Raw genomic sequence first — 16261 nt, 5'->3', positions numbered from 1 at the left:
ACTTGTATGAGAAAGTATCCTGTTCTCTTAGTATTCTTTTTTATGTGAAATCGCTTATGTCCTGCTAGACCCCATGCTTTCCTATTAAAAACTGACCATGCTAAGCAGTTGAGCAAAGCGTGGTCAGTTCTCTAGCTATGCTGGGAACTCAGTGTACTCTCCTCCAAACGATCAGAATTGTCCTAACACGCCCCCACTGCACAGCTATTCACTGGGAAGCTCAGTGTGCTGGTGCTTTTATATATATCTCCCCATCTCACACACACACACACACACACTATACACATACACAGTGGGTATAAGAATTCAACACAACCCTGTTAAAATGTCAGGCTTGTGATGTAAAAATAAAATGACAAAGAAATCATTTCAGAACATTTTCAACCTATAATGTGACCTATAAACTGTACAACTAAATTGAAAAACAAACAAATCTTTAAGGGGTGAAAGGAGAAGTAAAAAAAAATAAAAATGTTGTTGCATAAGTGTGCACACACTCTTATAACTGGGAATGTAGCTGTGTTCAGAATTACATAATCACATTCAAACTCACGTTAAAGTGGTTGTACACCCTTGTACAACCACATTTACCTACAGGAAAGCCTATATTAAGGCTTACCTGTAGGTTTTTGAAATATCTCCTAAACAGCCACGGTTTAGGAGATATTTACAAAAAAATAAAAATGTGAGCTGATGTCTACGGCACATGCGCCCTTTGCAAATGGCACGAGCTGTCCTTTCTAATAGGGGTCATGGAGTGACGTCACACAACTCTGGCTAGTCCCAGTGCCAGAGTCTGCGGCCGCGGAAGGAAGAGGGGTGAAAATGGATGTTCGCTGCTAGTGGGGATAGAGGTGGCATCACAGGCCTCAGCGTCAGGTAAGTGACACATAAATGGCTACTATGCAATGCATAATAGCTCATTATGCTTTACCTTTGCAGGGAAATATAGAGGAAGAAAAACCCACCAGGGTTTACTTCCTTTTTAAATAGGAGTCAGTACACCTGCCATTATTTAAAGTGCCTCGGATTAACCCCAAATAAAGTTCAGTTGTTCTAGTAGGCCTTTCCTGACATTTTCTTAGTTGCATCCTAAGGGGGGGGGGGGGGGGAGAGACACAGAATCAAGGAAACAGGAGGCCAGAGGACTCGTACTGCAGCCTGCAGTGTATGCTATGCCCAAAGGCAATATCCTCATGACCTTTAATATTGATTTGAAAAAAATTGGATAAATGTCTGAACCAAAAGACCAAAGTTGCGGTCTTACAGATCTGAGCCATAGAGGCCTGATGATGCACCACCCAAGAGGTACTAATTCGCCCTGGATGAATGTGCTCTTAATATGAGAAGGAAGAAATTTCTTCTTTAAGCAGAAAGATCATCTTTCTTGTCAAAGAACCAAGAGAATTTCTGGTAATGTTCAAACGGCTGATTTAACAAAGCCGACAAGACCAATTTTAAAACCTAAGGATTTAGAGGTGCCTTGATAGGGGGAATAAACCATGTTAACCACTGAATAAGCTACGCACCAAGAGTGGGAAGCAAGAGGCCGTAGGAAAAGACATATACATGGCCTGGATCTGGCTCTTGATAAAAGTCAAGGCCAGCTTAATTTCAGATCCCATATGCAGGAATTAAGAATCCTGCCTATTGACATACTTCCTGGGGTGCCAACCCCTGGATCCATACCAAGAAACCTAAGCCTTCCAGACTCTATAGTAAGTGATTCTGGAAGCCGGCTTCCTGGCATTAGTCAAAGTAGACACTACTGAAGGAGATCACCCACAATCTTTTATAGAGTGGGATTCAACAGTCAAACCTGATAAAACTCCTTGTCTGTAAAGTAGGATGAAATACTGGACCTTGTACAAGAAGGTCTGGCTATAATGGTAGAGACCAAAGACTGCTACTGCCCTCTTTATGATCGATAAGTTGAGATCTTCTGGGACCCGGCTGGGGCCACCAGAATCACCTCCTTCTGTTCCTGCTTAATCCTGTGGAGAAGGCGCGGATATAGCAGAACTGGAGGAAAAGCATAGATCAGTGAAAACTGATCCCCTGGGAAGACTAATGCGTCTGTTGCGCCTGTTAGCGGACCCCTTGTTTGACAAAGTTGTCGACCTTCTTAATGAAACTGGACGCAAATAGGTCCATGTCCATCTGACATATTGCTAGGAAGATGTGGGGGTGTAGAGATCATTCTTCCGGAAATAATTGTTGGTGTCTCAAGTAGTACGCTTGAAATATTAAAATTGCTGCTAGGCAAGGAGTGTTATGTTCTGCCAAGGCTAGAACATTGTTCACCTCTTTTTTGGGTTGCACGACTTCCTGTGCCTCCTGGGGATTGATGTAAGCCACCGCCGTGGCTCTGTCAGACTGAATCCTGTCAGGACAGTCCCGTAATCTGACCAAGATTCTATGGCCAGCTGTACTGCCTGAAAACTTCAAACAAAGTAACCCAGCGTCTCTAATCTTCATGCAATGGTAAGTCTGCAGATAGGCACTGATCAGGCTGCAATGGAAAGGCTGTAGATGGGCACTGACCGTTATTTTGCTTTGAAGTTGTTTTTATTTAAAATGTAATTTTTTTTGTACGTTTTCTTCTGAAATTTCCTGCAGAAGATAGAAATTTGGGGGGATGTGTGTGTGCAGATCATCCACGCGTGGCTGGCAAAGAAAAATGGCTGCTTCTCCCTCTCATCTATTTATAAGATTGTCTCTCAAATTGACCAACACAAGAGGGTCACAATGACCTCATGCACGCCGTGCGTCATGTGATGTAGGCCACGCATGTGTGGATACCATGCTCACTAAAAGTCTTGTGGATGGAAAGACGACTAGACATTTCCGCTTACAATAGACAGTCACTATGTCCATAAATGCAAAGGGGACAATCTCACCAATAGGGAGATATCATATCCTATATTTTTGGGAATAAAACACAATTCCTAGTCTTCTTGAAGCCATTTAGTACCTGAACACCTGAAGTTGCCAATAGACGTTTAACCACTTGCCGACCAGCCACCGTCATACAGCGGCAGGTCGGCTTGTTACTGCGGATCGCCGTACCTGTATGTCGGCTCCTTTAAAAAGACATAGCAGGCGCACGCGCCCACTGCACGGCGGGGGACCTGATGCGCGTGGTCACAATGTCTGACAGCCACCCGTGATCGTGGGCACGAGAGCCAGAATGGTAATCTGATATGCAAAATAAAGTGTCATAAATGTCCTATCTATCCTTTGCAAAGTCGCAGTCCAGCTAAAAATCGCAGATCGCCGCCTTTACTAGTAATAAGACAAAAAAAAAAAAAAATTACAAAAAAAGAATGGCATAAATCGATCCCCTATTTTGTAGACACAATAACTTTTGCACAACCCAAGCAATATACAGTTGTGATTTTTTTTTACCAAAAATATGTAGAATACATATTGGCCTAATCTGATGAAAACATTTTTTTTTTTAATTTTGGGCTATTTATTATAGTAAAAAGTAAAACATTTTTTTAAAAAAATTTCGCTTTTTTGTTTATAAAAATAAAAACCGCAGAGGTGATAAAATATCACCAAAAGAAAGCTATTTGTGGGGGAAAAAATTGTCAGGTAAAGTGACGCAGTGTTGTATCACAAAAAATGGCCTGGTCGTTAAGGGGGCAAATCCTTGTGGTCCTTAAGTGGTTAGAGACACCCTGTATTCTCCCCTATGTGCCTCTGGTTATTTAAGATAAAGGCACATTTTATACACTGGAGGTGGTCAAAACTGAATGCAGCCCTGGAGTTCTAGCATTACACTGATTGTATGAGCCTAATTTTTCCTGTGTATTGTTGAATCACGAAGACTGTGGCACAGTGGTTTTCTTGGGACTTGCTTTATTTAATATTGTGGTTTATTGGCATATGATTGGATATACTGGGTAATTTACTTAATATACTTCAATGATAATTTGGTATATTCTCAGCAGTTTTAAAGTGGTGCCTATCGAATCAATAGCCTAAGAAGTCTTTTAGTTGTGCAATAATGGCAGAACACTGACTACTTAGATGCAGGTTCATCTGTTAAGGACTGGAGAGACTCTGCATCAAATTTTGTGGCTGAAGGTGCAGAGAGTGCCAAGGCTGCTGAGAATTCAGATAGGGATTCTGCAAGGGAAGGCGCAGGAGCACACTTAAGGCATCTGCAGACACAGTCAGTAAACAGAGCTATTTCTTCCATTTAGGGAGGATTTCACTGCAGTGATGCAGGATTTTATGGGCCAGAGGAGGCAGCCACACCAAACGGTACCAGGAAAGACTCAAAGGTTGGCAAAAACTACTCAGTAGATGACATCAGAGCTTAATCCCTCAGCAATAAAGCCTTTCCAATGTAAAACGAAAGGAAAGCAAGAAACTTAAAAGGTCGTTGGCCATCCTATTTACGAGTTTATGACTGGTGCTCCGTTGGAACAACCGAATCATAAAGTGAGTCGACAGGGTAAGTGCTGCAGCAATACCATGTGTCTGGCCCTGGAAAAATTTACTTTTACCAGTACATGAAGGTTTGGAAAGTGTCACAAGTGGAACATTACAGGCTAGTCCCACAATCTCCAGTCTAGTACAGTACTCCAAAGTCAAGCTGAGGAAAGGCCAATCCAGCTGCATACCGAGACCAGCTCAACAGTGATTTAGCTGGAATCGTGAGTGAAAAAAAAAAAAAAAAAAATCACCTCCCTGAGTTTGCACAGTCATTATGTAAGGTGCATTAGAGGGGTTGTAAAGCTTTGTTTTTTATTTTCTAAATAGGTTCATTTAAGCTAGTGCATTGTTGGTTCACTTACCTTTTCCTTCGAATTCCCTTCTAAATGTTTTTTTCTTAATTTCTCACTTCCTGTTTCTCCTCAGTAAACTTCACGCCATCATCCGAGCAGTGTTTAGTCAGCCAGAACAGCTTACTGAACAGCTTAAGGAGGAGGAACAGGAAGTGAGAAATTCAGACAAAGAAAACAAAGAAAAAAAACATTTAGAAGGGAAATCGATGGAACAGGTAAGTGAACCAACAATGCACTAGCTTAAAAGGAACCTATTTAGAAAATAAAAAACAAACCTTTACAACCCCTTTAACTCCTGTCCCCCAAGAGCCACTTGCATACATAGCACTACTGTATGTCCTGTAGGATAAGGATGTAAGCTACAGTATACTTACTACAGAGGACTTGCTACCATCAGGACATGCAAGTAAGCAACAGATACCTAAAGGAGTACAGAGAAACCTATACAGGGGTTTAGGCTTCACCCATAATGGAAGGCATACCTTCAGAGGGTTCTTAAGAGTCTGGGTGAGATAGGAATACTTAGGCAAGTCTATGAAGTCCTGTGCTGTATGATAAAGATAAAAAGTTTTCTCACTTTAACTTGTACTGAGGTGAATGGATCCAATAATGGTCTCTCATAAGCCCGCAGGGCAAAACCTGTCAAGCAAGCCTTTGGTACTGCTCTGAAAAAGAAGGGCAAAGGGCCCTCTGAATATGAGCCCATAAGCCTGATGCAGGCATTAGTGCACACATTTGTATGCGTTTCTCAAGCTTTTATCTATGAACAACATGCCCAGAATTGAAAATTGTGTTTTCTGCATATGACTTGTTCCCAAAATATAATTTAGATGGATTACACTAGGAAGAAAGGTTATAATAAAATGTAATTCTTACAATGGAGTCTTTATTTTAAAGCTGAAAGGCAGCATTATTTGTTAGTATTAAACCTATGTCCTATGCCATGCAGGCAGCTGGATTCTGTAGAAATCTTCACTGCAGAGATGCCCTGTCCTCTGTCTGGCAATGCATGGTTGATTTCTTTGGGCGAAGCTGCTAAAAAAAGCTGCGCTAGGACCGGTCTCTCCCATCACTGGCAAGTTCTTTCATTGTTAACACTGCCTGTTAAAGTTGACCACAGATGGATCCAAATTCAGTCAGTTCTACAAGGACTGCATGGCAATTTCTGATTGACTTCTGTTGAACAGGAATGTTGGAAAACTTGTCGATCAGCAGCTGCAGCCAATTCAGAGGATCAGATTGGCTGCACATAGAATGTCTGAGTGAAAAGGATTCCTTTTTCCAACTCACTTGTGAATGTAGGAATTCCTTATTTTCATTTTTTTTTTAAACTTACTGGCTGATGGGGAAAAAAAAAAAACCGAGCCAACTTTACAGCATCCATAAATAGGGTATATCGTAATGAGTGATAGGTTTTTTGAATGGTGGCAAGGATCCTGAGTAAAAACATCCCTTTAATGGAGGAGAAGGAGGAGGGGATTCCTGGCTGCAGGAGGAAGAGAAGGGGGTCCTGTGCAGGAGGAGAATGGGGGACATGTCCCTGGCAAGAAGTGGACAGGGCATCATGCACAACATGGGACATGCTTCCTTAAAGGCAAGTAATATCACTAAAGCTGTACAGAAAAAAAAAAAAAAGATAAAATACTTGTCTCATTAAGTGCTTTACACACACACAAAAAAAAGAAAAATCACACTATAAACACTCCATGTAAAAAGACATAGTTTAAAAATGTGACAGATACTGGTCTAATATAAAATATATAAACTATACAGCTGAAGGAATATAAATACAAACCTGGGGGAGGGTTCAGGTAGACACTGTTACACGTTAGTAACTTCTTTATAAACTGAAAATATTCTAAGCTGAATTGCATTCTGTTATGCATGAACTGCACATTTTGCTTTCGTACACTTCGCTCAATGGCTGATGGCATCTTGATCTGGTGGGGTTTTGATGTGATGGTAAGCTCATTTATATATTTGATCAGCTCGTTGTCTTTATCTAGAGTGTCCATGCGTTCATAAAAAAGAATATAGGCATTCCACCACCTTTTCTGACGCCGGTATGACATTCTTTTCATCATATGGTCAAACACTTCACCCATGTACTCTCCGCCAAAGCACTGGTTCTTCATTTCCTCATCATCATCCATTTTGCAGTCTGTGACATCCCCATCATCAAACTTATACCAGCGATTCTTTTCACCATCTCCTCCATTTCTTTGGATGATGTAAGAATAGTAATGACCTCCACTGGCCTGCCCACTGTGCACCAACACCCCAACCAATCTGTATTTAGTGCTTCCAGCAGGTTCATTTTCAGTCTGTTCATTGGGGATGACCTGATTTTCAGGGTGCACATCATCTCCTTCTAACTTTGCTACACCAGCCACTGTATATGGCTCCATATCTAGCTCTCTTGGAAACTCAAAATAGTCATTGAATTTAATTGCACATTCCCTTTCCCAGTCATAGTCAAAGCGTTTCAGCTGGATGGCTAGAACAGGAGGCAGCTTCTTGATCAGCAAACGCTTCACTGTATCAACCTAAGACACATTCGAGAATTAGTATTATGCGAATAAATTCATAGTTGACTTCGTATTTTATGATTAAAAAGCAATGTTTCATTACATGGACCATATAAAAGCACAGTAATAACTAACAGTCATTGGAAAAAAGCTTCCATAAAACGTAACTGCCCAATTGTGAAAATGCACTACTGAACAGTTAACATCGCAATAAAGCCCAACATAAATCTGTGTTTTATAGCAGATGTTGCCTTCAATTGAAAAGGAAAAGACACACAATAGAAAAATCATTGAAAAAGACACCAGCTAATCTGTGCTCGTTCATGACTAATATCAGAACCAAGACTTGTGAAAGTCTAAGAACTCCAGCTTTTCCTCCCCAAAACAGATGCATTGTGCATGTAAATGAATCACAACCCCACTGTCAGTTTGTGCAAGTTACCTCTTTTAGCTGTATACAGCAGGTTTATGTGCCTGTGATGTCACTCCTCCTCCTGGCTGAATTTTAAAGTTCTCGGACTTCCTGTCTCCTTCCTTTTTCAGTCCTCCTACTACATGCCCCATGATCATTTGAGCCTCTGTAGTTTTAGAGCGGGCTATGAAAGTCACTTTTACCAGTTCTGGGAGTTGATGTGGGTGGGTCCTAGGGTTACTGTGGGTGGTTGAGCCTTCATGTGGGTGGTTTAGGGTGTAAATGTGTTATACCCCCTCCTGTTTCATCCCTGCCTTGCAGTATGCTAAAGAATAATGGCTTACTGCAAGACTACAGAGGTAAATTAATCACTTCACAGAGCAGGTTCTGAGGAGTGGGACTCTACCTGTTTTCACTGGTTGGTTTATTTAACTAGGCAGGATTGAACTCTAATTGTGATCCATTCAATCCTGCTTAGCAGCAGCACAGCTAGCTTTCAGAACAAGCTGTGTGTGCAGGAGTTTCGTTCTTGAATAATGCTGTGATCTGTGAGGTGGGAAATGCATTGTTTGGAAATGGGATTGAATGCTAATTAGGACGTATTCAGCCCCACCCACCATCAGAACTGTGAAGGAAGTTACATCAATTTGCCGAGTCTGAAAGACTGCACAGAGGAGTGTTACAGACTTTAGCTGCTGCAGGAAATGACTGTGAAAGGGACAGAGTCTATCAACAGGATATACAGAGTGTCACATGATACAAAGCCACAACTAAATCCAGAATATCAGGGGATCTGCAGACAACAGAGCAACATGGTACAGAGGTATGATCTATGCTGGGATCATTCCAATCAGTTCTAGTGAAAAGAAAGGTAGAATTCACCTTTAAGCCCAACTCTGTTCAAATTAGTCTACCTACCTTACCAACTACCACCTCACCAACCACTCAGTGTCTGCCACCTCTCCTTGCCAATCCCTCTAATGGCTTCTGATTTCCCAGTGAATCATAGTTACATAGTTAGTAAGGTTGAATAAAGACACCAGTCCATCCAGTTCATCCTGAGTGTCTACAATTGTCCCTATCCCTGTACATTGCACACTCACATCGATCCCTACCTTCAAGGAGCCCACGATCCAAGGTCCCCATTCATATACTATGGTCAATTTTGGACAGAAGCCAATTAACCTACCTGCATGTCTTTGGAGTGTGGGAGGAAACCGGAGTACCCAGAGGAAACCCACACAGGCACAGGGAGAACATGCAAACTCCAGGCAGGTAGTGCCGTGGTTGGGATTCGAACCAGAGACCCTTCTTACTGCTAGGCAAGAGTGCTAACCACTACGCCACTGTGCCTCCCAACGAATCAAATTTAAATACTACCATACAAAGCCATTCACAACTCTGCCCCAAGCTACATCACCAATCTCGTCTCCAAATATCACCCAAACCATCCTTCCTGCTCCTCCCAAGACCTCCTGCTCTCTAGATCTTGTGTCTCCTACTCCCATTCTCATCTCTAGGACTTCTCCAGAGCCCCCACACATCTTCTGAAACAGCTCACCACCACGTTATTACCCTTTGTAACCGTTTCCCCACACTACTGGATTGTAAGCTTTTATGAGCAGGGCCCGCTTAACCCACTTGTATTATAACTGTACTGTCTCCATGTAGATTGTGAAGTGCTGCACAAGCTGTCTAAATCCTGAATAATAATTTTATACTATTTTTTGGAGTGGGGAAGGAAAAGAGCCAGTATCATTTTTAAAGTCTATATTTCCATTAGGAAGATTACTTCCTGTTAGGAAAGGAAAGGGTTCTAACCTCTGTCAGGTAATTTTTACAGTCTTCCTGTCCAACTGATGACCTCTCCTCTCATTTCTTGCTCTGCTGTCAAAAGGGACAGAAAGTGTGCTAAAATCTCAATAGGGTTACAAACCTTAATAGAAACATGATAGAACCTCTCTAAGTCTATCCCAAAAAACATGGACTGTAGGAAGGTTTTAAAATCCATCAGCTTAGAACATATTTTACGAATTTAACACATAGGTTTCCAAGAATAAGGAGAACGTCTTACCTTTTTGTTGCATTTTTCACAGTGATATGCATTTGCACCTTCCAGTAGGTCTCCTTTGACATACTGTTCCATTGAGTCAAGCAGGTTTTGGTGGTTCCTAATATCTACATTTAGGGTTGTAAATGATTCTTCACATTCGTACCTTAAGAATACAAAAACACAGATTCGAGATGTGTGCAAACATTTAAGCTACTTTCAGACTGGGGCGTTGACGGTAAAGCACGGCTATTTTTAGATGCGCTTTACCGTAGTTGTTGTGGCCCTTTTTGGGTGCTAGCAGGGCGCTTTTAACACACGCTAATGCTGTAGGAGTAGTGTCTACACCGCTCCTAAGATGCGACTTGCAGGACTTTTTTTTGGTGTCCTGCCAGAGCACGCTCCAGTGTGAAAGCCCTCAGGCTTTCACACTGGAGTGACAGGAGAGGCTCTTTACAGGTGCTATTTTTAGTGCTATAATGCCTCAGTGTGAAAGCAGCCTTACAGAGGCAGAAAGCCGCAGTAAAACAAATGAAAGACTGCACTAATTACAAAATTTACCACCTGCCACCGTGGCTACTTTTCCATCCCTGGGCACAACAAAGACAGGCATTATATTTGTGCAGGTTCCAGCCTAGTTAATACCACTTACCTATGGGGGCACCCTTGGCAAATTTTTTGATCAGCAAAGGATCCTCCTAAAACTTTACTTAACATGGTTGGATGCCCTAATGCTTTCAATGCTTCATCTAAACTATCGACAAGTGAGTTAAAAAATTCTAAAGCATCGTGTTGCTCCCTCAGGTTAACAGGTTCACCCCAAAGCCTAAGAAGAAAAGAAATAAAATAGTCAATTTTTTTATATATATAAAACCTCTCTTCTAAAACATTAACATTCACAACTAGTACATTGTATTTAAGGTGGTGGTAAACACATTGGCAGTTGTATTTTGCAAACATCTAAAAACATATTCATTTTTTCTATTAGATATGCTGTGTGGTCTTCTCATGATTGACTGCAAAAGTGGAAATATCTTTCAAGTCAAGTGTTAATTTGGTTGGAGTATACCATTAGACAGCCGTTAACCTCAACCACAGATACACAGAGAGCCACTAGAGGAGGTGTGTGCAAATTTGCATATGAAATAATTAACAAGTAGATAAACTGTGAATGTTAAGTCACAATTTACTTCTTTTTGGAAAGTAGACAGTCGAAAATATTTAAGAAGATGGGCATAGTATGTTTTTTGAAGTTGTAGTTGAGACTTCTTTTTAGTTTTTTTTTAAACACCGTCACCAGTGCAGTACAACGTCATCATGTAACCATTGTGGCAGTGATCAGGAACACACACACACACACTATATTATATATAATTTTTTTTTCATACCATGACCAGAGCAACAGAGTATGTTACCATGGTAACACTAATACTCATACTACTAATACTTTAACACACTGCATATAGCTGTGATTTTCACTGCTATAAGCAGGCATTTTTTACTGAACAAAACAGTGTTTTGTGATTAGCTGGGGCTGTGATTATCCCTGTCTGTACCATGTGATCACTGTGACCAATCACAGCTAGTAACACAATGAATGGCATGGCCATTCATTGTTTATAATTGTCATGTGATGTGCTGCAATTGGTCACAGTGATCACATGTACTGGCTGCAGGCCAGTACACTGAACAGTCATCCCGTTGTGTTTACTGGATACAGCGGGTGACAGATAAAGCCGAAGTGCAGCCCGCAGGGCCCGTGCAAGACACGCTCTTAGAAGGACATCATATGAAGTCCTCCCAGAATAGGGCTCCCACTTGAGCATCATTTTACAATGGATCGGGTAGAAAGTGGTTAAACAGCCACTGACAGCATTTCTACATTTTCTATTCCTTCAAGATTGTGCTGAGAGTTAGAAACTAATAGCACCAATTTTTAAAACCTCATATCCAATTACAGATGATGACCATTAAAGAGACACCACCATATAAGCCTATTGGCCATTGCATTTCCACTGATTATTAAATTTTTATAAAGCATCAGCAATTTACACAGCACTTTACCTACATTAGTCATTAGAGCCAATTTACACAGGATCCAATTAACCTAACAAAAGGTCTGTGGAATGTGGGAGGAAACCAGAGCACCTTAAGAAATCCTGCAAAAGCACAGGGAAAACATGCAAACTCCATGCAGGTAGTTGTCCTGGCTGGGATTTAAACTGTGGTGCCTTGTACTGCAAGGCAGGGTTACTAATAACCAAGTCACTGTGCAATTATATTGCTTTTCATATTAAATATATTTATCCATTTTTTTTTTCTCAAGAACAGTTTTTGTATACGAGCAGGCCAAGTATGAAAAATTCCCCAAAACACTGCAAACTGCTCCATAACTCTTGAAACTGAACCAAATAATTCAGACTTTTAACCATTCTGGCCTAGACAGTTTATTTGGTTATGTTACCATGCAATAAGTTTTTTGCATTCACCCTAAAACACATTTTTCCCCATCTATTGGGGGACACAGCTGGAATGAAAGAAACCTAGAGAAAACAGAAAAACTCAAATGACTAGCCCAACAGGAAAAACAACAAAGGAGGGAGGGGAGGCATCGAGGCTTTTGATGCAGTGTACTTACTATTCCAGAAAACTGTGGTTTGCATTCCTCAAGGTCCCAGGCAAACCTCTTATCACTGGGGGTCCAATTTTGCACTTTGGTCACTTATACATTTTTAATAGACATTTGCTTCACATTATTTATTAGTTTATTTCTGTGTTATGTTTGACTTCACATTTGAATTCATTAGTAATGTGAAATTATTTGTTTAAAAAGGGACAGGTCCACTTTGTATTTACTGTTATCTTCTATTCAGAAATATTTACAGAGTACTGCTGTCTTGACATTTTTATATGTATATGTTTTTGCACTTAATGCAGATTTCTTTTTTATATAGAGGTTTTGGGATATTTCTGATCCTTGTAGATCAAACCACTGAAAAAAAGGATAAAATAAAAAGGGTAAACACCTTGGTGGACTTGGCTTGAAATTAGAGAACTTAAATATGGATGGGGAAGTCGTTGCTAACTGTAACACGGTCACAGAGACCGCCAGTATACTTTTAGAACTGGGAATAACTGTATTCATTGGCTAACTGAAGACACATCCGTTATTTCCCAAATCCATGCAAAATTTTCGAGTAGCTGTTGATGGAAGAAATATTTTTAGAGTCAAATGGAAAATATGGCAGAGGGGGAAAAAACCTCTATTGTACCAAGGAAACTAAAATAAAATATGGTGGGAGGTGACGGGTTATCGCCTCAAGGGAGGTGGCCTTCAGTTCTTGTGTGCCTACTCTCCATTTCTCCTGTAGACAGACTAACTTTAAGTTGCTTATCATCATCAAGCTGTGTCCCTCAATAGATGGTAGGGAAATTAAAGAACACATTTTTACTGGGTGCAACCTACCTGAATTGTTTCCAAAATCCTCTAGGAACATAATACTGCAATCTGGATGCAGCCAAATGCCCAAAGATAACCTGCAGATGCCTTAGTACACCAATATTGTATTCTTTTCTGTCCTCTGTTTTACTTAGTGAAGGTTTATCTTCATATTGGTGAGGGTAACCAAAAACATCATCCCGCGGGTCTACGTTGCTCTGCAAGATAAAATAAACAATCAACAAAAAAGGTATTAGATCACAATATCAACAGCAGTTAAAGATAAGCATTTCAAGGCGCTTATCCCACAATTCTGGAAGCAGCAGCGAAATTCCTTCCATTAGCCTGTGGCTGACAGCGGTAGACTGGATTTACCAGATGGAAAATAGGAACAAAGCTGAATTAGTATCCAAGAGATATGGTCCTGCTGGCTCGAAACTTTTTTTCAAGTTTTCACCAACCTATGCGGAAATGATGTCCCAAAAATGAAACTAGGGTTTTGAGTAAGGATTGGTTGTATGTAACACGATGTTCTGTCTTGGCTGGACACCTACCCTATCCTTCCATCCCCTCCCTATTTCTTCTCGCTTTTGATTGTGGCTAACTTTGATCTTTTCTGCTTATTTTCTTCCTAACATAATGGCATATGGTTAATGGAGTACTCCATCGAGACCAAAAGCTTTTTTAGAAATGCAGCTTGCAGGGATGGCACCTGCAATAGAGATGCTGCCACACATGTAAACATAAGGAATACCACTTAAGTTAAGATTAGGAGGTATTCAATTGCACATTGGAGTATGTTCAATCTCATGCATTTCTATACTACACAGAGTAGATAGTTGTTAGTATGACTAGGAATACTACTTGCGAAGGACTGTCAATGTCATATGTGCACAAATATTTTATTGGACTGTTGGTTGCATTCTATTGTATTGTACAATATGCCTTCAATAAAAATTTACTGAAAAAATAACGATCAGCATTTCACTACAAGTATGGCATGTCAAAAGATCTATTTTCAGTTCTATCCTAGGCATGCAAAAATTAAAGAGTAGAAGTCCTGTCTCCCAATTATTTTAAAGGATAAGTCAGATGGCATTCCTGATGGGTTCACCATTTTGTTATAACCACCCCAGGGAAATATTGATTAGACACTCTTCTCAAAAATATAGAACATAATTGATTATTACAAACAAATAAAAATAAATTCTTGGTAAAATAAAATCATTTAAAAAAAAAATTGTATTTTTTGACTTACCGTAAAATCATTTTCTGTGAGTTCACAGACAAAGCACTTCCTTATTCAGAACCATAGGGTTATATTACCCCCTACAGGAGTAGGACACTAGGCAGAAACAAGACTTGGTCACGCCCATGGGTAGTCCTAGGTGATCTACACGCCTCCCCCCTTCCCTTATAGGCCTTCAGGTTTTGTCACAAGCAGTGTGGGATGTCCCAAAGCAGTGCCAAACATGAGGGGTGGGGCAGCCAAAAAAGAAGACAAATTAAAAAAAAAAAAAAAAAAAAAAAAAAAAACAGGTCAACCAGACAACCTGGAACGCAACTAGAACAACTGGAGCCCAACCTGAACAGCAAGAAAACCCTTTCTAGACTGTCGAACCTTGTGGCCTACGCAGATGCCAGCACATCCACTTTGTAAAATTTTGTGAAAGTGTGCACCGACGATCAGGCGGCCGCCTTGCACACTTGCGTCACTAAAGCCTGATGATGGAAGGCCCAGGAGGCACTCAGCGCCCAAGTAGAGCGCACCTTCACCAGGAAGGGAGGAACCCGAACCCCTGACAGAATAGGCCCAAGTAACCGTCTGTCTGATCCATCTAGAAATGGTCACAGAGGAAGCAGACAACCCCTTCTTTGGCCCGTCCGCGATCACGAAAAGGGAGTCTGACCTCTGAAAAGGACTCAGTGGCCGCCAAATACACTCTGATCACCAGAACCACATCCAAGTTGTGTAAGGCAAATTCCCTCGGATGTTGCGGCCTGGGACACAGGGAAGGCAACACGAGGTCTTCATTTAAATGGAAATCAGAAACAACTAAATGGAAATCAGGAACGGAGGACGAAGAACCACCTTCTCCTTATAAATCACCAGGCTGGGCATGCGACAGGATAGCTCCACCAATTCTGATACTCTGCGAGCAGAAGTGATGGCCACCAAGATGGCCACTTTTTGCGACAGAGTGAGCAGGGGAAAATTCTTGAATATATTTTTCAATGGAGGCTTCTGTAGAACCGAAAGCACCAGATTCAAGTCCAATGGTGGCAAGGGAGAACGCACCGGTGGAACCACATGTCGCACCTGGGTATGCAAAGCCAGGGGGCATTGAAAGAAAACTGCCAAAGCCTAAACTTAGCCCTTGATAGTAACCACATGAAGGCCCCATTCTTTTCAACACCCCTCTGAAGAAAAGTCAAAATCTGAACCACCGAAAAGGAACACGGGTGAAATCCCACTGACTGACACCATGAAATGTAAGTTTTCCATGTCCAATGCTATACCTTCCTGGAAGTAGACCTCCTAGCTTTGAGTAGTGTAGGAATCACAGATGCTGGTAAGCCTCTAACCTTCAATACCTGGCTTTCAACAGCCTGGCTGTTAAAGCCAGTGACGGAAAAGCAGGGTGGAAGATCTGCCCTTGGGATAGCAGATCTTTCCTGAGGCGCAGCCGCCAGGGGGAGTCTGTGACCAGATGCACCAGGCCGGCGTACCGGGACCGATGACGCCAGCCCGGGGCCACTAGAATGACTGGAATTCATTTGGCCTTGATCCTGCGTAACAGCCAAGGCAGAAGCTTGAGAGCAGAAAAGGTGTATATCAGACGATACTGGCCCCACTTAGCCACCAGTGCGTCTGAGGCATTTGGCAGAGGGTCCCGAGACCTGGCCACAAACCTCTGAACCTTCCTGTTGAACCGGGATGCCATCAGATTAAAATTACTGGTGATTATATAATTCAAACATACAACTGAAATACAATTATACCTCTGGAGAGCCCCAATACAGACATAT

General features: G+C 41.4%; 1 protein-coding gene across 1 annotated transcript in view; it reads right to left on the bottom strand.

Moving 5' to 3' along the window:
- USP9X (ubiquitin specific peptidase 9 X-linked) overlaps nucleotides 1-16261 on the bottom strand; it is a 437788-nt gene that overhangs the window by 84666 nt on the left and 336861 nt on the right. Inside the window, 4 exon segments of the mRNA XM_077480883.1 lie at nucleotides 6598-7348; nucleotides 9817-9958; nucleotides 10445-10618; nucleotides 13259-13449. Coding sequence (XP_077337009.1) covers nucleotides 6598-7348; nucleotides 9817-9958; nucleotides 10445-10618; nucleotides 13259-13449 — 1258 coding nt within the window.

This window comes from Lithobates pipiens, unplaced genomic scaffold (assembly GCF_037356315.1).
Source record: "Lithobates pipiens isolate NorthernLeopardFrog02 unplaced genomic scaffold, aLitPip1_a1.2 Scaffold_16, whole genome shotgun sequence".
In the NCBI taxonomy this organism is placed as follows: Eukaryota; Metazoa; Chordata; class Amphibia; order Anura; family Ranidae; genus Lithobates; species Lithobates pipiens.
This window is presented reverse-complemented; position numbering and strand designations above follow the sequence as displayed.